Consider the following 20853-nt stretch of genomic DNA (forward strand, 5'->3'; position numbering starts at 1 on the left):
TCGTCGTCTCCGATCAACGCAGAAGTCGGATGTTGTTTGCGGTGCAGGTGGAGTTACCATATAAAATTTTCAAAACTAGAATTTATAGGCCCGGACATTTCGCTTGCAGCCCCGGACACATATAAAAACGCGAATAAGTTAGCAAATAAGTTGTAATGATAAACAAATAATTATTTTACATCTCTTTTTAGTAGTACGTAGAATAAAATGAATAAAGTAAACATGTTTTTAATTTAAAAGAAGTTTTATTATTAAGTACCTATCTACTTTACTGTATGTGCTATCGTCAGTGGTATTTAGAAAATATCAATAAAATAACAAATATATTAAAGAACCAAATTAGCAAAAAAAAAAGTTTTTTCTCATGGTTTTACTTTTACACATTAACAACATAAATCAGTCTTAAAATCTAGATAGGTAAACATTTTAATCGAGACTTTGATAAATAATCTTTGACAGCAACCATAAAATCGTATACCTCAAATTATCATCTTAAACTGCACACTAATGTTACAATTTGTAACTTACAAACTGTGATTAAATATAAAAAGCAAAATATTCAGGAATTTTTAAAAACTCTGGACATTCATAAAAAGGAGAACGGATAGCAGGCTAGTTGCAGGGCCGAAAATGAAAAGGATGTACAGTCGAGTCGTGACGGAAGACTGGAAAGACACGATGAGTTTCAGGTGCGACTGCGTGCAAATTTTGTTATTCGCGTTCGACCGAGATTCGATTTAGTCCTCCGTCCTGCCGGGAATCGAGGACGGAGAGGGATTGCACACGCGTAATGCGAGTACGCGGTTTGTGCGGGCCGAATCGTCGATCGCGGCATATAGGCTCGCCATGACACCATCCGCCACCCGAAGTGCAGCGTCGTCGTCGTGTCGCGGTCGTGTCGCCTTGCGTTGCGTTGCGTCGCGTTGCGTTGCGTTGGATGTGGAGGTGTGCACGCACAGGGTCGTATAGCATTCGGGCGACGCGACACGTTCGCGCCGCGCGGCCATCGATCATCGATGAGCGAACGTGACGGACGAACGCTCTCACACGCCACGAGAGATGAATAATAATCACGAGAAACCGAGACAAGTTTACCTTTGTTATATAAGTGGGTGGAGGCAAGGAGATCGAGATGGAGTGAAATATACGCCCAGAGGATTCTTGACTATGATAATAAACGCCTACATGTAGCGCTTATTATAGCATCAATTGTAACAATAGATGCTAGGAGCGTAAACTCCTTCGTGGCTTTATTTTATTAAAATTCCAAAAGCCAGCCATCGCTGTTAAATAATGCCCGGCTACGTTCCGCTACGATTGGCTTTAACAGAGTAGATATAAAAAGAAACACGCGCGATGTGCGCATACATTAGCTTAGCACTTAGCAGGTCAATAAGTGATAATTCAGTTTTTTATAATAAAATTATAAATTAATTATAACTATAAATTAAATTATAATTATATGTAAATAAGATTATAATCACAAATTAAAAAATTTTATAATAAAATAAAACGTTAAAATTATGGAGATTCTATTTCAATTGCCTTTTCTTGCGAATTCTCCTCATATCAATTAACTCATCCCAAACACAAAGCAGTCACCGCGCCTCGTCCCGGGAAAGGTTACGGCCCTGGCGGGGCGGTTGCGCGCGCATCGCGAGTGTATACCGCGCAACAACAAAAATACATTGTCCGGTGCATTTGACGGCGAACAGTCGACGCGCGAGCATCCCGGTCCCGTGCAGTTCGGGTCGTTGACGTACGGAGGAGAGGCGAAAGAGAGAAAGAGAAAGAGAGAGAAGGGAGGCGAGTCAGGCGAGTCGCAGACGAAGACAAGAACGGAAAACGGGCAAGGCGCCAGCATATTTTCCACTTCCTCGTGCGGCAGCGAGAAGCAGCGTATAAATTCCTATTTCTCTCTCTCGCGCGTGCAAACGTCGCGGAATCAGTGAATTCACGAATCTCGTCGGTACATATTAGTGAGAGTGTCGAAAATGGTGTCCGGCGGCATGACTTGCGTCAAGTACCTGCTGTTCCTCTTCAACCTGATATTCGCGGTGAGTAACGGCCGCGGAGAGACGGCTCTAACGGTGCACAGGCCACGATTGGGACTCTCCGGGACGCGAAAAAGGAGAACGATATATTAACACCGACGCGCGGACGCTCGCCGTTCCGCTATTCTCGGCGTCGCGTCGCCTGGCGTCGCGCGCTGGGCGGGCGCGGGCGCTTTGTTGTATATCGGTCAGGCCTCCGGAGCGGAGCATCTGGGGATCGCCGCCAATCTCGACACGCTTCGCCTGCCCGACATCAAAGTTCGGCGTCACGTCGCCGAACCGGCTGCTGCCCGCCGTTCGCGTTCGCGTGCTACCGAACGATGAATCATCCGGCGCCGCGCGGCCGCTTCCCGTACGAATTATACGGGACGTAGAGTAACTTCTGTTGCGAGTCGCGTTTTCTCGAAGACGCGCCCGACTTAATTGATGTCGGGATAACTCGGGTTGACGATGACGACGGGGTTGGTCTCTCCGCGTCTCCACGAATTTGACGATATTTAGGTGCTTTCCATTTACATCAAAACTCAGATAATTTTCACTTGTGACGTCGTTCTATCCTTTTTGGCAATTAATGAATAATAAAGACAGAATGACATCACAAGTAAGAATTATCTGAGTTGATGTAAATGGAAAGCAACTATTTTCAACGTGTTTGCCCCGTTCTTTACTTCGATTGTGGATTCGAGCGACCGACACGGCAGATTCTCAGATTATTTTGTTATCGGATGTAATATCCGAATGCTATAGATGGTCGTCGATTTTATTGTTAACGCGTGTCGCGCGCGTTTCTTACGGTTACGTCGACACGAGGCAATCTTGGGGCGTATTGGATCGATATTACGCACGGCTCGATGGCGAGAAGGCTCTCGCGACTCTCCTCTCGGGATCCTTTCTATCCGTCATTCCGTTAGGTTTTTAGAAAAATTCTCTACCAATATTGAGAGACGCGCGTATACTCCGTCCAATGTCTCGACAATCTAATGACAATAACAAATCGAATCGATATTGCATGGCGTGACCGAAACCGTGTAGCGCGTTTCTGAATAAATGATGTAAATACGGAGGGTATTCATTTCGAGGGAAACTTCGTGGTGTGCTTATGCTCCAGAACCTCGGGAGCGTAAGCGTTATGGATGAAGCGATCGATACCCCGCCCCCACCCTCCTTTCACGTTTAACGTAATCTAGAGTTCACTCGTTCAACATAGTCGTGTGTGTGTGTGTGCGTGTGGACGCGAGCGCGCGCGCGCGACACCATTACGTATAAAACTTGTAATATGTGTAAAATCGCGTAAAAAATTCAAGGCCGAAATTCCAGATACGGCGCAATTGAATCTATCTAACGAAGTATCGTTCTTTATCTAATAATATTTTTATCCAATCAACTTTCTTTCATCTAACGGCATTAATGTATAGCCAGAGTTATCTTCCGCAGGAATACAAAGAAAGGAAGAAAAATAGCGATTGTTCAACTGAAAGAGAGATATCGGATACCGGCAAACGTGATACATAAAATTCACTCGGATTAGGACCGGTTTTTATCACCCTCGTGATGATTGTGACAAAGGGAAGGTGTTAATCACGTTGACGGAAGACGGAAGAGTTTATTTAAAGACACCTGGGCGCCGATACAGAACTACCGAAAGCCATCGCGGTTAAGTCCCAGGAGAGACTCCGCGCGCATAAAGCACCGTCGTCGCCCGTGCGGACGGACGGTCGGAAGGATCTAGGACACAAAAACAACCCAGGCAAAGGACGGCAGGGCGGGGTGTCTGTCGCGCGTCCCTTATTGTAACGCTTAATGATCCGTCCAGCGTGAAATGCCAGCGCAGCGACCACCACAGTTTATACACGGAGCGTGCCGGAGGAAGTACGGAGAGCTCCGACGGCCGTGGCTTTGTTCCCCGCGATAATCCAATTTCGGTATCCTCTTCTAGCGAGGGGACGCCGCGCCGCGTTCCTCACCTTTTCATCGAACATATATATGCATTCGACATCCTCAGACCCTATGGAATTTCTAACTCCAGGTAGAATCCGACACCCGAGCTGAATGACGAAGGAATTAATTTACGAGAGCGGCTCTCTTTCAACGACATCCTTTTACGAAGACGGGGCTAGACTTTAAATCTTTCACAGGGGAGACGGCGTGTATACGCGGGGTCGCGTTCTACAATTCGCTTTCTAGGACAGCCCAGATCGTATGGATCGTCACGCGTTGGGCGCGTCCTCGTTGCTGAAACTTTTCAATAGATTCATACATAAAGTTCGCCGTGGTAGAGTCACCTGTTAGCGTACTACGGCGTACGGGTCTCCGACGGGCTGTCCGTCCAGGCGTCGTTCGAGGGCGAGCGAATCGACCGGTCTCGTCGGTCGGGTTCGGTTTCGCTGCTTCGAAGGCCTACTACGGGCCGCGTGTAAGCGAACGTAGGTGAGCCGTAGGTGAAAGACACGTAGGTAACCACATAGGCAAGGGAGAGAGGTCTATAATCTTCGTCGGGACGGCGACGGAGCGACGTAGCCTTCCTACGACGCGATGTCTGGCGGTCTCTCTCTCTCTCGCATGCGCGTGCCTTTTTTCTTTCTCCCCTCGGCCGCGTAGAACGTCGGCAGCCGTGCGTTGGAGAGATGTCTTTATTTAGACAGATCTAGCAACGGTAACGGGCGCCGCCGACCCGGCCGACCAATTTCTCTTGGGCTTCGGTAGAGCCCGATCTCTTCTGCAACGACGCGAGAAAGCGCTCCGGAATTTCCGGAAAGTTACGCCCCTGGGTTTGTGTCAACAGCTCGGAATATAATTAAATGATAAACGAGCTCGACACGATGTCCTTTTCCGCGCACGTAGGTGTCATCTTATCTGTAACGTGATGAAGAATCATCAAACTTAGAAGGCCCGGCTTATGCAAACCGGTCTCTCCTACGCCAAAAACTTTTGCACGGAGTGTTATTGTTGATACTCCTGATTGTGCTGGTCGACCGCGCTTTTTCCTCGGCGGTTTTCTCGACACAAAGTTGACGACAAAGTTGTAAATGTTACCTTTCAATTATCATACAACAATGAATTTCTTATGCTAGGAGTTTCTCGGTAAAGCCGCCGCTTTCGTAATCTACCCGCGAGAGTCGTTCTCGCGCGGTTATATCTCGCGCTGAAAGTGACTCGGCGTAATTATAACAGTTTTATGCGCTTCCCGTTGGCAAACAATGCGGCTCTTACGCGATCATGCTTTCCACTTAGAGCTGTTAGCACGGAAGAAAAGTATTGAATGTCTGTCCTAATAACTCCAAGTGTCGGTCGCTCCTCATCTCTGAACATTGCAGGAAGCAGAAAAATGTTTTTCTAGCAATACCAAGTTTAACGAGCGCACTAAAGTTTTCGTTAATTATGTATTTACGAAATAATATGGGCAGGTATATGTTTCTCAAATATCGTATCGTCGGTGTTGTAACAATGTAATAATTCTAATTAAAGATTTCACTTCATGGAAGCGCGTTTTGTGAAAGTAAGCGCTAATCTAGCACGCCAAAAAAAAGATACAATTTAAATTCGTAATGCACGTATAAGAAACTGGAATAAAAAATAAAGCATGTTTTTCGTAACTTTTTAAAAATTAGTTATTCCGCTAATTTTTCCTTTCTCCGATTTAAAAATCATATATATAAATGCAAATTGTAAGTTTTTATTTGAAGAGAATATCATAATTTTTGATAAAACGCGAAATCATAAAAATATAGAACTACTTGTAATAATGCATAACAAATAACTTTGGAATAATAGCTAAATGAATATTTATCATACAAGATAATATGAATACATAATTAATTATAAATAAAATAATAAAAAGACTAACGGTAAAAATATTTTATGTATTATTTCAGATCACCGGCATCGTATTTATTTCGGTGGGCGGAGTGATTATGGTTGTTTACAGCGGGTACAGCAACTTTCTGGATACTTGGTTCTTTGCAGCCCCGCTCTTAATGATAATAGTCGGTATCGTAGTCTTCCTTGTATCATTCTTTGGATGCTGCGGAGCTGTAAAGGAGAATCATTGCATGATAATAACGGTATGGTTTTGAAAAGATTATTATAAATAACTATATTAATTAAATTTACCTCTTTTTCCCATAACAATAACGTGAGATTTTGTCTTATCTCTTTAATAAATATCTTTTATTATTATATATGACGTAGCAAAAAAATTTTTTTAAAGTATAATTGAATCGAAAAGCCTGTATTTTGTACAAGAATTTGCTAAGGACACAATATGTCCTGTATATTATTCCTGTATATTATACCTGTGCATTAATTTTGATCTATCATAGTTCTCGGTCCTGCTGCTGATGATATTTGCTCTGGAATTGGGCGCCGGAATCACAGGTTACATGATGAGAGGAGAAGTTGCTAATATGTTAGAAAACCGTCTGAACGGTACTTTGCGACAGTATGAGATTAATCCGGATATTCGTCGTTCATGGGACATCATGCAGCATGATGTGAGTTCACTAAATGATTTGTACATAGATGCCATTACAACCATACATTTAGATCTTTATTCATTGTTGTAAAAAAGAATATTTTTTATATTATTGCGTAAAAAGAAAGTCCTCACTAGCTAGATAACTTAATTGTAAGCCGTTAATAGAATTTATATTTACCTGAAAATTAAAATATGATTATAGTTACAATGCTGCGGTATGAATAGCCCTGCAGACTGGCCCCGTATTGGTTTCCGTGATAATACCGTTCCTGATTCCTGCTGCAAAGAGTTTCCTGCTCAGAGCCGATGCGATTTGAATTCGATTCACGTGTACGGTGACGGCTGCATGTTGAAACTGAAATATGCTATAGAAAATAACGCTTTGATCCTGGGAGGCGTGGGCATAGGGGTAGCCCTCATACAAGTAAGTTCTAATTCAAACTGTCATTTTTACATTATATTGAAGCTGTATTAAAATACTTGTGATTTAGAGATTCGAGCAACTATCGTATTTATTGATAAAAGAGAAAAAAAATTTATTACAATGTTATTTCTATAAATAACATTAAATACATAATATTCCGATGTACATACTAGTTAGTAACAGTAACGAATAAAGGATAAAGCTTAGCTATCCGGAAAAATTGTAAAACAATACATTCTTCTCTTTTTTTTCAGTTGATTGGAGTAGTCTTTGCGTGCTGTCTGGCTCGCTCAATTCGCCGCGAGTATGAGACTGTGTAAGCTGATAGACACAAATTTTCATTGCAACAAGCCTAAAATGCACTTGTATAAAACCTGATCTATTACACAAGCTGTCACTATTTTTTTCCCTTATTTCGTTACCATTAACCATGCACAATTATAAAAAAAATTTCTTTCTTTTATTGCTTCTATTCTTAACACATTGCAAAGATGCCGTTATAATTATTTTTCGTCAAAGAGTGCGTGATAGGTCAAAAACGATTTAAAGATCTCCAAAGAATATCACTGCTATTTTGGTACCTGGGCCTTATCTATCAGGCATAAAATATCACACACGTATGTTTTGTATGTTTTTACAATAGGCTCTCGAACAACTTTGTATATTAATAATAACAGAGTATCTGTTACTCTCGGAGATCATACATTTTTTTATAAATGTATATCTAATTTATTCAGTGTCATTGTGATACTGTTATAGTTGAGCCACGATAACCATACATCGATAACAAAGTTATATAAAATATAAATCACTATAAAATGCGCTAAAAGCTTCTTTTTGTTTAATGTCTGCTTCACGTGAATAATTGTTTAGCTTATTAGCAAAAGTGTATTTTTGTCGTTTCTCTATATTTTTGCTTCATAATATTTCGCATGATGTAGTGCATATTGATATTGTTGTCGAGGCTCTGCTATAATATTCAGCAGTATCATCTTCAAGTTTTAAGAGCATTCATATCTCTTAAGACTTCATTTTGCTTTCGAATCGATATATACTATTATGAGAGTATATTCAAGTATGTTTCCAGAAAATACACACAGCACACAAATAAGTAATCGTAAATACTAAATGTATGAATTTTTGCAATTATATTTATATATTATTATTATGTGTTTAACAAATAAGATTTATGATGTGAGAAAAGCAAGTAATTTAAATAGCTCAAGATGCAAAATGAAGTACTAAGAGACATGAATATCTTCTCAGCATTAACCCAATGGTGTATGATAAAGGGCATTTCCTTTATTGCATGTTATATAATCCACTCAAAGAGAAAATTATACTTTAACCAGTTAATAGGATATACTATATTTGTGAACTGCAAAGAAACTGTGATTGAAAGTAATATGTGTCAATGCGCAATTTGTTTTTTTCTTTTGGTATTTACTTTTACTTTGTAACTAAATGATACTCTTCAGATTAATGAAAAATTTCGGTATTTAATATTAATTGAAAGACACAAAAAGAAGTGTTAGCCTCAATTTGCAATTGCATGTTAACTATCACGTATATGTTGCCGTGCGCGTGCTGTGCGTTTAATATAAACAAGAAACACACTATATACCTAACATTAAGATATTTTATTGTTTACCACAATGTAAAGTTTACATAGTGTTACAATCATGAAAAATGTCTTACGAGATGTATAAGTGTATAGAAATAGATGAAACGTAATAGTTGTTCATGTTATATATGAAAAATATAGTAAAGCGTGATTCATAACAAAATTATTTCAACAAGATGACTCAGTTAAATAGCAATAGAATTGCTTCAACTTGATATTATAAAGTGTCGTTTCAAGTCCAGTGTTGGCAATAATACTTGTTATTGAAATATACATTTTAATAGTAATTCACACAGAAACTGTGAAGTGTTATCTTTTGTTTTTCGTTGTTTGTACTATATATATACAAAATTATATTGCTTAATATGCCGTAAAACTAGATGTTTTTTTTCTAATATTTTATGTTCATACCTAGTGATTTAATATTTTTACTTACAGCGAAACCACAGCACACTGATCTGCCATCAATTAGGAGGCATTTTTCATAATATTGTTCATCATACATTGATTAATAAATACTTGTAGATTCATTACGACCGTAATCATTCTTATTGTGCTTACAAATATATACTCAAAGAGGAATGATGTCACAAGTATTTAATGTACAGCGATACCTTAAGTTAGCGATGTTTTGGTATATATGTATGTAATTAAAACATGTGAAATTACATACTTTTAAAGAGAATGCAAACTAGCATCTCTCTTCATTTCGCTTTTTCTTATAAAATAAAAAAAAAAGAAACGGAATAGCAATATGCATTGAATATTAACATATCCTGTTATAAATTTAACTGCCAATATCTGCCAAAAATATATGTCACATGCAATATAAAAGCAAAAGGGAAAGAGAACAACTAGTCGAAAATATATACGATCCCGTTTACAGAAATTACCAACGGAACGTTGATTAATTTTGGCACACGCATATGACAGGTGCCTGTTAAATTATGTGCCATGATGTAACGTCTGCTCTATTTTTTCATGTGATACGTTTATACGAAGTTTGGTAATCTTTTGCGAATTATATATACAATCTGTATCATTGTAGGAAATAGCATTCAATGTAGCCATCATTCCTCTTAGTTTTTTGCCAGATTTAAACGAAAGACAAAAAAAGAATTTCTGCATAATCTTCCTCGGAGTGCAGAATGGACAAATTGTGTAACGGTTAATTGCAAAGCAAACCTGTGTTCTGATAATTTAATATTACCATAAAATAGTATGTATTATATTTGAGTATATGCAGTCTTGGCATCTGTTTTTAATGCCTCCTCATCTATTTCTCTCTCGACAAAAAAAATACAGTCTCTAATACTTATAATATATACGATGTTGTAGTAATCTTGTATTAAATTTATAATGATTTTCTGTGTTCTACGAACAAAAAAAAAAAGGCAGTGTACTCTTATTCGTAATCGACGGTGCCCCGTGAAATATATATACGTATGCGTGTATATATAGTGTCATTATGTAATATCAGATGTACACAAAAATTCTGTACATTATTGTACCAATGATGTAACAAAAAATTAGCGCATCTTAACATCTAGCTCGATTTAAATGGAGTATCAAATGGAAGCTAGCTCTATTCTGTCAATAATTTAACTTGTAATGCCAGTGAACTCTGATATTGATTCTCTTGCGCTTCATTGTATTATAATGCTATTGACAGTCTATCGCGGCAAAAACATTTGTGCATGTTTAGCGCTAAGTTCATTCATATTTGGGACCAAAGCAAAAGGATTAACATTATTTTTTACCGAGTAACAAGTTATTTCTGAAAAGAAATAAATGCTTCAGAACAATTATGTGATACATTAAAACTATGAATAGAACCTTTCTTGAACCTTTATTCATAGGATTCCATTTTCCAGTATTCAGAAAAAGCTTTCGATATAATATTGGAAAAGGAATTAAATGAGAATGAATATAAAACTACTTATTCATTTGCTTCCATTCAAAGGAGAAACATTTTTTGTAAATGCAACTTAAAATTGGATGCCATTGAATAACATTATGTGCGTTTAAGTACACCGAAAATGTACAGTATTCTTTTTAGATTTATACGTAACAAATGAAAGGGGAAAAAAGTTAGAAATTTCACTGCGTCTTGTCGATTTCACGAATTCAAGTACCACGATTCAAAATGAATTATGTAAGTTTCTGTAGTCTTGTGTATACAAATGCATGGAAATTTATAACATTCCTTTTAGACATATATACCGAACGTTATTAGAACGTGTATATGTCTGAAAAAATGGATAACGTATTTATTGCAAATAATTTATATGTAAGAACAAAGAGTATTGATATATTTACTATTTTACAATAATGTTGAAATAATTTAAATTTATCATCGGCACACACACACAGACACACGTACACAGTGGCAAATGCACAAGATCTCAGAAATAAACATGAACGTCCGTAGGATAAACCATAATTGCAGGAACATAGAAATAATAGCTATGAGATATTAAAGTGTGCCTAACATAGTAACGTTTATGTTATAAGTTAATAGAGATTAGAAAGCATTTCAATGATATTAATCTATCAATCATGCGTAATGTAGCTTTGAAACTAGCACTTGTCCAAAACGTTTGCTCCTTTTGATTATATAAAATCATCTGTTTTGTCAGAGATTTTAATTGAAAATTTTAGACTCTGTATGTATTAATTGTACCAGGCAACGCAAAAGACTGACGAAGATTATTGTAATCAGTATTAACTAACATTGGTATTTTACATACAATATATACATATTATATATATTATATATATATACACATACACACACACATACAAACACACACGCACACACACACACACACACACACACACGTATACACAAATGACTTTGTACTAAATTCTATTTTGGCTGCTTATGTTACTTTTATTATAAACGTAAATTATTAGTCAGTATCGTTAAAGTGATACAAATGTAATTTCGTTATTACAATATAACTAATTTACGGCATTTTAGGAGCCAACATGTCCTTAGCACATCATATTCATCTAGCTTTTATGTATACTAATAAATTTAATGACACTAACAAGTAGTGTTTTCAATCAAAATCCTTCCCATTTTTCTGAACCTTTACAAATTTGATCTAAATTTAAACTAAATCGTAGAATATAGTTAAAACGATTATTTTTAAGAAAATATAAGGAAAGGTAACAATAACAACTACCGAAGAGACCAGCATATAATAAATTGTATTTCATTCGTTATATTATTAATTAAAAGATTGTTTACCAATATATAAGACTGACCTGCGTACATTTGCTTTTTTGTTTTTGATATTAATACCTTTTATATGCGCAAATAAAAACAAAAGTGTTCATGGATCAACGGACATTGCGGCATATTATAATTTTAGATTATCAAAACCGTATGGCATAAATGTCACAATGGGTTTATCCTTGTTTTTCATACTTTTTCTTTAAAAGAGACTTTAATGCGCTTCAATTTTCAGATTGGTTTTAAAAGAGCTGCGAGATCCATTGTTTTGTTAATATTCTGATAATTTTCAAATGCACCCGGACATGTACATGTATTACCTTATGTATAATGATCTATTTACAATCCCGAGACGGGATTAAGACCTATCTTTTAATTCATAAAGATAAAAACTGCATTATACTGGCTTACAAAATATAAGAAGCCAAAGTTCGTCGACTAAATTAAGGTCCAAGAATATTCAATTTTTTGTCATTAGTAGGAACTCACGCGATTCGCATATTCTGCACATGCATTTCACGCAATATTTACATTCCTCGAATTTCGTGGCGAAAAGGATGTAAAGTGTCTACTTTACACAATAAACTGTACAATATCAGTGTTCGTTAAGCAAGCTTCTCCTCCTTCGCTTTCTTTTCTTTTTGCTTTAATTAATTACTATAATTACACTCACACTACCCGATATTTTTAAGCAACTATCTATATTTTAGAACAGATATGTACAAAGTGATTTTAATCACCTTGCTCGTCTAATTGTCACATGATATAAAAAATTATGAGAAATTATTTAGGAGACCTACATGTATACCTGACACATTGAAGATAATGAAAGCATGCTCGGATTTTAAATTTCGAGTATGCCACGAAATCGATATGCAAGTATCTCTTCAGATACAATAAAATATGAAAAGTTTAAGAACGCGGTGGATTGCACCAACATTGGTTAGCGCTTAATCGTTAATTTTCTTTTCCTACGTTAAAAACTAAAGCTACGATTTATTTAAAAAAAAAAAAGGCTAAAAAATTGCTAACCAGAATTAGTGAACCAGGATTATTGGTGCAATCACTAGGTAAAACATCAATTTACGCGTGTAGTTTAGACAGAATATAAATTCAGGTCAGAATTACAAATTTCTTGAATGTACCAGCATTTAAGTATGCAGTAAATAATATTTATTTACAGTTACAATATTTATTTTTGCGGGTGGGCCCAGACAATTTAATTATGTCTGCTAGCGCAAGCATGACGTCTGCTTCTCTCGTGCAGAACGTTACAATTACTGTATTATGAACACAAAATTGAATGCGGTAGTTTTGCAGTAGCTAAATTATAGTTCCATGCTGTTAGCCTTACATCTTGAGTTAGGCGTCACATGTGCGAACATAATAATTTAAATTTAAGACAATTCAATATAAAAATATGGGAGTTTAATTATGGAAAAATGGGCCTCTACACTTACGTTTTTATCGCATATAGATCTATTAATTACTTACAGTTTAGATTACCAATATTGTTCATGTTATCTCCTATTCTAAAAACATTAGCGGCATTGTGGGTGGTATTGTTTGTGAACAATACAATTCATTTAAATACTATCTCATTGTAACTTTTTAAGTGAAAAAACTCCTCTGTCTCGTTATGCCCTAGCACACTGTTTAAACACTTACACGCACATTCATCCGTCTTAGGCACATTACATACTCTACATAAAAGCACATCACAATCATGTTTGAGCTGATCTCAAACGGTCTTCGCTCACTTTATGTTTATCCGACCAACATGATCATAGATAAAGATGTGTACAGGCTACATATGAGACAAGTTGTATGAGAGCGGCAATGATCATAAGTTGGCATGAGACTAATAGGAGTTTAATACAAATTAAGAATATGCTCATGTAGCATAGCGTTTGGTCCAAAGCCGCGCTATGCGATCGTGTTCTTCTCTATTTTGTAGGTATTGCGTGGCTATACTACCTACCAGTGGATCAGCTGTAAGATAAAATTATGTGAAATCCACGTAATAATTATAATAATTATATAAAAGAAAATATACGGTATTTACAGAATGTTATCCCAAGAACGAGAAAGATACATTCCGATACATTAAATATTTACAATGTACATATCATACATCAAATTTAAATAAATTATCATGAATAGTGCGCCTACCTGGATTGCAGTCTGTTAAAAGGGAACATATTGACAATAAGACTTTTGAAATTGTCAACGCAGGGGACCAATTGTCCTTTAATATGTCCAAGCAGATAACTCCTTGACTATTTATATTGCAATGATAGATGCGTGTTCGGAATGTAACCTGTAAAGTAATACATTTGTGTTGGAAATATAAGAGTTGCATAAAGTGTATGTCGCACTATCTAGCTAAATTAAATAAAATGACTGTAAACTTTATAAGAAAATTTTATAGATGCAAAGGATCAATGCAATATTTACCAGATAATTATCTTTGCAGATAATTATTTATTAACAAGTAAAAGGGGAGCTTTAAGAATACAATGTGATTAACAATAATGTAAGTTAACGTTATAACGATCTTTAATTACTACGAAGATACATAATTATAAATCGCGATCATTATTATAACGTTAACTTACGCACTGTTAATCGCATTATATTCTCAAAGTCCATCTTTTACTTTACTTGGTAATTTCATTATCGAAAGTCTTCAGTTATTGATCCACTTATTTGAATTATTTATTGTGTAATGAAAATATTAATGTAACAATCATTCATTTAAATTTTAAAACATACAGATATTTCAAGAGTGTCTCACATGGAAAGATATATCAATATTTCAAATAATACTTTTTATCTATTTTCTTCACTTTGACGTTGTTATAATTCTGTGTGAGCGAGTATTGCTGCACGCAATATAAAATCAATGAAACCATCAAATCAACCTACCTTAGGAGGTTTAAAGGGATATTCTGGCGAGAAATGTATATCAAGAAAAAACACACCACCCTCGTAAACCGAACCCGGAGGACCCAATATGGTAGAAACCCATTCATACAAGTTATCACCTTTCGGTCCTGCACTGTAAAATTAATTAACCAACAATTAATTCTATTATCTACATTATCATTCTCATGAAGTATATAAACCGTTTCATAATTCATATTATCGCGTAGCTGTAATTTCAAAATATTGTTCCAAAAAGGAATACAACCGACAGCAATTGATATCATACCTGCAATTAGGAGGTGGATCTAACGTAATTTCTGCCAATTCCTTTTGTATCCTGGATAAAAATATTGAAAGTATTTAGCGACCACAAATTACTTTAATCTGCGTTGTTAACTCAACTACATGTAAATACATGTAATTACCATATTGCGAAACAAGTCTATTGCATTACCTCTTAGCGGACGTTCCTAAAGCTTTCGACATCTTTGGATTTGGCTTAGCTTCTTTACTGTCTGGTTTATTGTCTGCCAAGGAGGAACCACGTCCTCGTCCAGTTCCGCTAGAGCCTGCTCCTGACGACATGACTCTGCGACAAAGCACACACGTATTGTTAATTACGCATAAACTTCTGCAAATTATTAATTTAATGGTAGGAAATAAGAGAAGGACAAGTATTATAAAAGCACAAATAATTTCGGAGCGTAGGAATGAAAGTACATGGGGTACACATCGTGTTTACGTCTCCGTTTAACCGTGATCGGTATTTGGTGAGATGTTTTTATACAGAAAGACACCGATTATTGACTCTACGAATGTTCCTGCGTTCGATGCATTAAAACGCAGATCCATCGCAGGAGAAAAAGAAGGGACACTGGTAGAACGAGTCTCTCGTTCTCTTCGTGAAAATAACGTCACACGTGCAAAACAAATAGAGCGGAGCACAAACGGCTCTCGCCGGGAATAAACCGAAATTACAGTTAACAATTCGAAGTCGGCGATTCTTCGAGGCGGCTGAAAACGCGAATATACAAATTGATAAATGCACCGTGAATCAAACGCTTCCGGGAACGGTCCGTGTCTGTCTCTCTTTCTCTCCCGGTTACGCTTTCGGCAGGGTGGCGACGTGTCGTGCAACAAAGACTCTCGGTCGACATAAAACACACGATTTTCCGCCCCTCACCGTCAACCCAGCCCTCACCGCCTGCGCGGGCAGAAACATAAACATCGCGCGTACTTGATCGTCGCCGGATAAGTGTCCCGTCGCTCTCCGGCGGACAATCTAGCGCAGCGCGTCGGTGTACTTTTAAAACGGCGTCGGTCTAGCCCGAGGAGGCCGGAGGAGAAACGTCGGAGCTACGACGTGCGAACAATGTGCGGACCGAGAGAAAGAGAGAGAGAGACGTACGTGACGATTCGGATGGGCCGAAAAAGAAAGGGACGGAGACTCGTCTAACGTCATCGCGTTGTTGTCTCCTCCGGTCGGGCAACCCGAGGGGGGGGGGGGTTCAACGCGCCCAAAATTGATTTCCCTTCACGGAACACGGACGAGCACGCGTTTTTCTCTCTCTCTCTCCCTATCTCTTTCTCTCTCTCTCTCGCGCGCGCAGGCAGGCAAGAGGCGCGAGGACTCCGGCTCCGGCTCCGGCTCGACAGCGAACGCCGGGTGTCTCGGGAACGACGTACATTCCCCGGCGTGTCGTCTACATGCCGTCTTTCCCTCTCCGTCTTCTAGCAGGGTCCCTTTTAGGACACACGCACACGCACAGTGCCCACTTCTGGCCGTTTCCTAACCCTCTCCTTCGTTCTTTTTTGTCCCCTCCCCTCGCGATTCGCTCGCGAGTGTCGCGGGCCCGAGGAGGCCTGAGAAAAAAAGAGCGGTGCCGCGCCGATGTGCGATGTACCTCGTGTCCGTCCGGTGCGTCCACGCCGTGTTTGCTGTCGTCTCGCGGCAAGCCTAGCTTCGCCGGGTCGCCGACGGCAGGGGAGGGAGAGGCAGCGGGGGAAGGGCGGGGAAGGACCGGTCCGCCGCTTGAGAGATGCGAGACCCGCGAGACGGTTCCCTCGGCGGCGCCTCGGCGCGGCGACGGTGTCGCCGGGATAATGGAGCCGCGCGGATCGGGGGCGGGATGCACGCGGCAGCGGCAGCAGCAGCGGTGGCGGAGACCGGAGGCGGCGGCAGCGGCTCCGGCTAGTCCGGCTCCGTTATTGTCCTCGAGTCGGGCGGGAGTACGCGGGGGAGCCCGCGCGAGTAACGCGCCCTACGACGAGATCGCGCCGCTCTCGATGCAACAGCGGCACGCAGCACTCGCGAGGAAGGAACGCGCAGCGCGCGGCGCATCGGCGCGGCTCTGCCGCGCGGCCGCCCGACGGTCGACGGGATCGACGACGCGGACGACAACGACGACGATGACAGCGACGGCGGTGATGACGGTCGCGTATACGCGGCAACGCCGTGAAAGGTTCGCGGTGGCGGAGGCAACGGATTTCGAATCGCCCTCGCGGATTGTCCTGTCCCGGAAGCCCAGCGCTTCTCAGGCCCACGTCCTCGTATCGCGAGTACCGCGACCATTCATCTCACTTTCATGTGCCGAAATCGCGATCGCGGCGTCCTTCTCCCGTCGGCGAGCGCCGAAACGTGCGCATCTCTGCCTCGCCGGATGTTGACTCTGTCGCCGCGACGGCGGACGCTGGCAAGCCTGACAACGCGCTCTCTCGCGGGCGCTGTGATCGCTGATCCGGCGCCCGGCGCGCCCGGCACTACCGGCACCCACGGGGGCCACGCGGGGGCTACGGGCCACAGGGGGGAGGGGGGGATTCTCCGCGACCGGCCAGAAAATTCTCTAGCGCGCCGGGAGAGCGCGTAGTCGTCGATTCCCTTCCCTTTCTCTTCTTCCTCCTCCTCCCGCCCCTCGCTCCCACCAATTTGTTTTATTTATATAAACTTTTGTGTCACGCGGCGACGCGGCGCGTCGCGTACATACGTTATTTTCTGCGCGCATTGACGAATGAGGCACGGCGAAATTTTGAAAAGAAATTGACGAATCTTTGCTGTCGTTAACGAATAACGCTAACACGAAAGTAATTAAACTTTTTGATTAACTTAATTAGCGATTAATTCGACCGGCAGAATTGCTCGCTTTAATTCGTGCAAATTCTCTTCGTAGAAATTTAAATTTAAATTTTAAATTGCTACACTTATGTATCATTTTTCTCTATAACAGAAAATCTCGAGAAACATTCTCAAAAGGTGGTAGATCCATTTTTCCAAATTTCAAATAAATCATTTGGATTAATCTTATTCTTTTCTTTCCAGGAGACATGAAAAATACCGTATACCACAAAAATTGAAAATACCGTATAAATCAATGAGTGTTTCGCATTTTGCAAATAATATAAAATTTTTCTTGCAGACCTTGCAGTTTGCAAAAACTATAATGAATCTTTTCATTTATATATCTTGATATAAACGAATCGGGTGGAACGTTTCTTTCTTGCTATCCGAACGGAGATGGCAAGTGCTCGGATTCGATATATTCACCGAGATAAATATTCAAGTACTCCGCATATTTTGCAGTGATTTCCGGGTATCTACCTGTAATTGAGACCGAAGGAAGACACGCTCATCGATTCTGATGAATAATACCGACGCAAGTCTAATTCCAACGGCCCATGTTTTGTCCGTCGTAACTATGACTACAACTTGCTAAGTTAAAAGAGAAGTGTCGACGTCGGAGACGTACTATTGCGGAGGAGACACTCGACGCAAGTGTGCAGCGAATTCACAAGGTGACGTTCAAAAACAATCCGGGCGAAATGAACGATAAGGATGACAGCGCTTGGGTGTTCGATTCCTTGATTGGATTTCTGCAAGGTCCCATTTGGTCTTCACCTCTGCTGACTTTCATCGAGGAAAAGTCCCTCGGTTCGTACAGCCCCGTGTCGGAAATATTCTCTTTATATTTTCTCTCGACAGTGCTCGTCAGTTCTTCAACTAAATCTTTAATACGCAGTAAGAAAAAGAAAGATCGAGAAATCTCGCATAGCGTGTAGCTCCGTAACGAAATCACATTCGTCTCTATCGATATCTTTTGGGATATATTCATAGATTTATTCTGCAATGAAAGCGGAAGCCTTTGTGAAATTGGAAAACTTTCTGCCGAGTGTTAGGCGCATTTATACGTAATAACATAAATATATAAGTATATAAAGTTTTCCTAACATGTTGTAGTTTTCGAGGCCAACACCGAAGACTGCGAAGAGTATCGGAAAATATATCAGGAGTACAAAAACTTGGTCGACTTGCTGCTCGGGTGCTTTATGGAAGATATGGGTATCACACCGGAACAATTCGAGCACGCGTGCACCGTTAACCGAGATACAAAGATCCCGATACATTTTCAACAAGTATGACCACTACACTCACATACGTACGCCCGCATATGCTGGCGAATTATGTTTCGTTTCATAAGATTAAAAAGAAATTTGCGTGTATTTAACATATATATATATAAAAGAAAAGGAAATTGACATTGTATATAATACTTCTTAAAGAGATTAATCTATGTAAAAATAAATGGTCAAGATGTAAAAATCACGCGGTACAATTTGCCTCTATTAACAATTGAATTGCCGTCTTTCTCTCTTTGAAAATTTATACGTTTTGCCACGTGTTTGATAGAATCTATTCGAACAAATATGGGCGGCGAATGAGTACGAGATATTCAAAAGGATGATGATACAAAAGAACCTGGAGCTCCAGCTGCAGGCGCTAAATATGATCGAACAAAAATACGGTCTCACACCTGCCTCCCTCGTGTACGAGACGGACGGTTTCCTCGACGACGAACTGGTCATGGAAGATTTGATACAGTACGTTATATCATAAATATATTAATATACTAACCACTAACCACCATTGTACAAGAATTAAAACGTTAAAAATCAATTATTTTTGTGTCGGAGAAACAGGAATTATATATTTTTTTTCGTATGTGTATGCACAGCAAACGTGTTCTGGAAGATCAGAGTGAGGAGGAACCAGGCATGTCCTCAGAAACAACGTTAATTGCTGAACACGAGCGTTTAGCTGCCGAATATCAAAATGAAAGAGCGTTATTGGAAGAAGCATTAAGAAAGTCGAAAGACGTCTCTCGAAATACTTCGGACGACGAGTCAGCGGAAGAAGTTGAGTGTGCCGCCGTGTCCGCTGACGAAGAGCCGTTAGACAAACTTCAACTCAGGAAGATGGGGCCTCTCAAGCCAATACCGACTTCAAAAAAGAAATCTGATGAAGATGAAGAGGTATTTACTTCTGATTTATTTGCAGTTATGCGATGTCAATACGCGTACAAATAATTTTCCATAAACACGAATAAAAGATTCCAATCTGCAATGTGTATGGAAACAAAAATGTATTGTATCACTTATGCATTATTGCAGACGAATGCAGAAGATATTAAAAAGAGGCAAGAATATCTGAAAGCCAGGCGAGACAAACTCGTAGCTTTGAAAAAGGAAGCTAGGAGCCAACAGCTAGAAATGAACAAAACTCGACCGAGCTCGGCTAGAGTAATTGCTGAAGCCACTATGAAAGGGCAGCAAGAACTAGAAGCAGCGCAAGCTGTAGATCCTTCAATACTTCAAGTACGAAGGGCTCTTGCAGCCCGACTGAAAGCTGAAGTTGTGCACAAGTAATTTTAATTACGCATTATTATATACATATACATATATATATATGTATATATAATATATATTGGTTTCTCATAATTAATTTGTAGAAGTCTTAAACTCGCAATTCCAGTAAAGTGCTTCACACAAAGGACTAAATAATTGTGATATCTAGAAAAGTAGTATGTGCAAAATCATATTTAGACATCGTGTATCAGACATAGTTTGCGAGAAATGTGCGAAAGTCTACGAGTTGTTTTTATATTTTTACGTCTTGTTTTAAGAATATTTTTATTCCTAAGTAACATTTCCATAGAAAAGTAAAACATATTTAATATCTGCAAACGTATCCACCCATACTGTTTTATCTTATCAAAAGTCTGATTTTTTAAGCAAAACTACGTTTAATAAAAAAAGAAATATAATATACTGCATTTT

At 39.3% G+C, this 20853-nt stretch overlaps 3 protein-coding genes across 8 annotated transcripts; 2 read left to right on the forward strand and 1 right to left on the reverse strand.

The window, feature by feature from the left end:
* The first annotated feature begins 1683 nt into the window (after positions 1 to 1683).
* LOC139812361 (CD63 antigen) lies at positions 1684 to 9901 on the forward strand. Its single transcript, XM_071777122.1, has 6 exons — positions 1684 to 2057; positions 5927 to 6115; positions 6374 to 6544; positions 6731 to 6952; positions 7207 to 7268; positions 9015 to 9901. Exons 1-6 carry the CDS (start codon positions 1995 to 1997, stop codon positions 9031 to 9033), a joined length of 726 nt encoding a protein of 241 aa, XP_071633223.1. The 5' UTR covers positions 1684 to 1994; the 3' UTR covers positions 9034 to 9901.
* Positions 9902 to 10882: 981 nt separating this feature from the next.
* On the reverse strand, positions 10883 to 17453 carry Ubc2 (ubiquitin conjugating enzyme 2). 5 transcript variants are annotated; one of them, XM_071777129.1, is made up of 6 exons: positions 17327 to 17453; positions 15200 to 15334; positions 15032 to 15082; positions 14746 to 14878; positions 13990 to 14137; positions 10883 to 13809 (listed from the first exon to the last, which is right to left on the reverse strand). In XM_071777129.1, exons 2-6 carry the CDS (start codon positions 15328 to 15330, stop codon positions 13712 to 13714), a joined length of 561 nt encoding a protein of 186 aa, XP_071633230.1. In that variant the 5' UTR covers positions 15331 to 15334; positions 17327 to 17453; the 3' UTR covers positions 10883 to 13711. The 5 variants fall into 5 exon arrangements, with proteins under 5 accessions (XP_071633230.1, XP_071633226.1, XP_071633228.1 ...); XM_071777125.1 differs by lacking the exon at positions 17327 to 17453 and adding an exon at positions 16650 to 16935; XM_071777127.1 differs by lacking the exon at positions 17327 to 17453 and adding an exon at positions 16432 to 16588.
* LOC139812359 (cilia- and flagella-associated protein 36) lies at positions 17068 to 20772 on the forward strand. Of its 2 annotated transcripts, none has more exons than XM_071777119.1 (6): positions 17068 to 17207; positions 18323 to 18670; positions 18977 to 19152; positions 19427 to 19617; positions 19752 to 20049; positions 20188 to 20772. In XM_071777119.1, exons 2-6 carry the CDS (start codon positions 18562 to 18564, stop codon positions 20440 to 20442), a joined length of 1029 nt encoding a protein of 342 aa, XP_071633220.1. In that variant the 5' UTR covers positions 17068 to 17207; positions 18323 to 18561; the 3' UTR covers positions 20443 to 20772. The 2 variants fall into 2 exon arrangements, with proteins under 2 accessions (XP_071633220.1, XP_071633219.1); XM_071777118.1 differs by lacking the exon at positions 17068 to 17207 and adding an exon at positions 17597 to 17826.
* The last annotated feature ends 81 nt before the right edge of the window (positions 20773 to 20853 follow it).

Source organism: Temnothorax longispinosus, chromosome 4 (genome assembly GCF_030848805.1).
Source record: "Temnothorax longispinosus isolate EJ_2023e chromosome 4, Tlon_JGU_v1, whole genome shotgun sequence".
Taxonomy (NCBI): domain Eukaryota; kingdom Metazoa; phylum Arthropoda; class Insecta; order Hymenoptera; family Formicidae; genus Temnothorax; species Temnothorax longispinosus.

Coding starts and splice junctions, on each gene's coding strand:
- LOC139812361 (XM_071777122.1), top strand. CDS start 1,995: ATGGTGTCCGGCGGCATGACTTGCGTCAAGTACCTGCTGTTCCTCTTC. Junction 2,058..5,926: donor TCTTCAACCTGATATTCGCG/GTGAGTAACGGC, acceptor GTATTATTTCAG/ATCACCGGCATCGTATTTAT. Junction 6,116..6,373: donor ATCATTGCATGATAATAACG/GTATGGTTTTGA, acceptor GATCTATCATAG/TTCTCGGTCCTGCTGCTGAT.
- Ubc2 (XM_071777129.1), bottom strand. CDS start 15,330: ATGTCGTCAGGAGCAGGCTCTAGCGGAACTGGACGAGGACGTGGTTCC. Junction 15,083..15,199: donor TTAGGAACGTCCGCTAAGAG/GTAATGCAATAG, acceptor ATTTTTATCCAG/GATACAAAAGGAATTGGCAG. Junction 13,810..13,989: donor TTTAACAGACTGCAATCCAG/GTAGGCGCACTA, acceptor TTTATCTTACAG/CTGATCCACTGGTAGGTAGT.
- LOC139812359 (XM_071777119.1), top strand. CDS start 18,562: ATGAACGATAAGGATGACAGCGCTTGGGTGTTCGATTCCTTGATTGGA. Junction 18,671..18,976: donor CATCGAGGAAAAGTCCCTCG/GTTCGTACAGCC, acceptor AACATGTTGTAG/TTTTCGAGGCCAACACCGAA. Junction 20,050..20,187: donor AATCTGATGAAGATGAAGAG/GTATTTACTTCT, acceptor GCATTATTGCAG/ACGAATGCAGAAGATATTAA.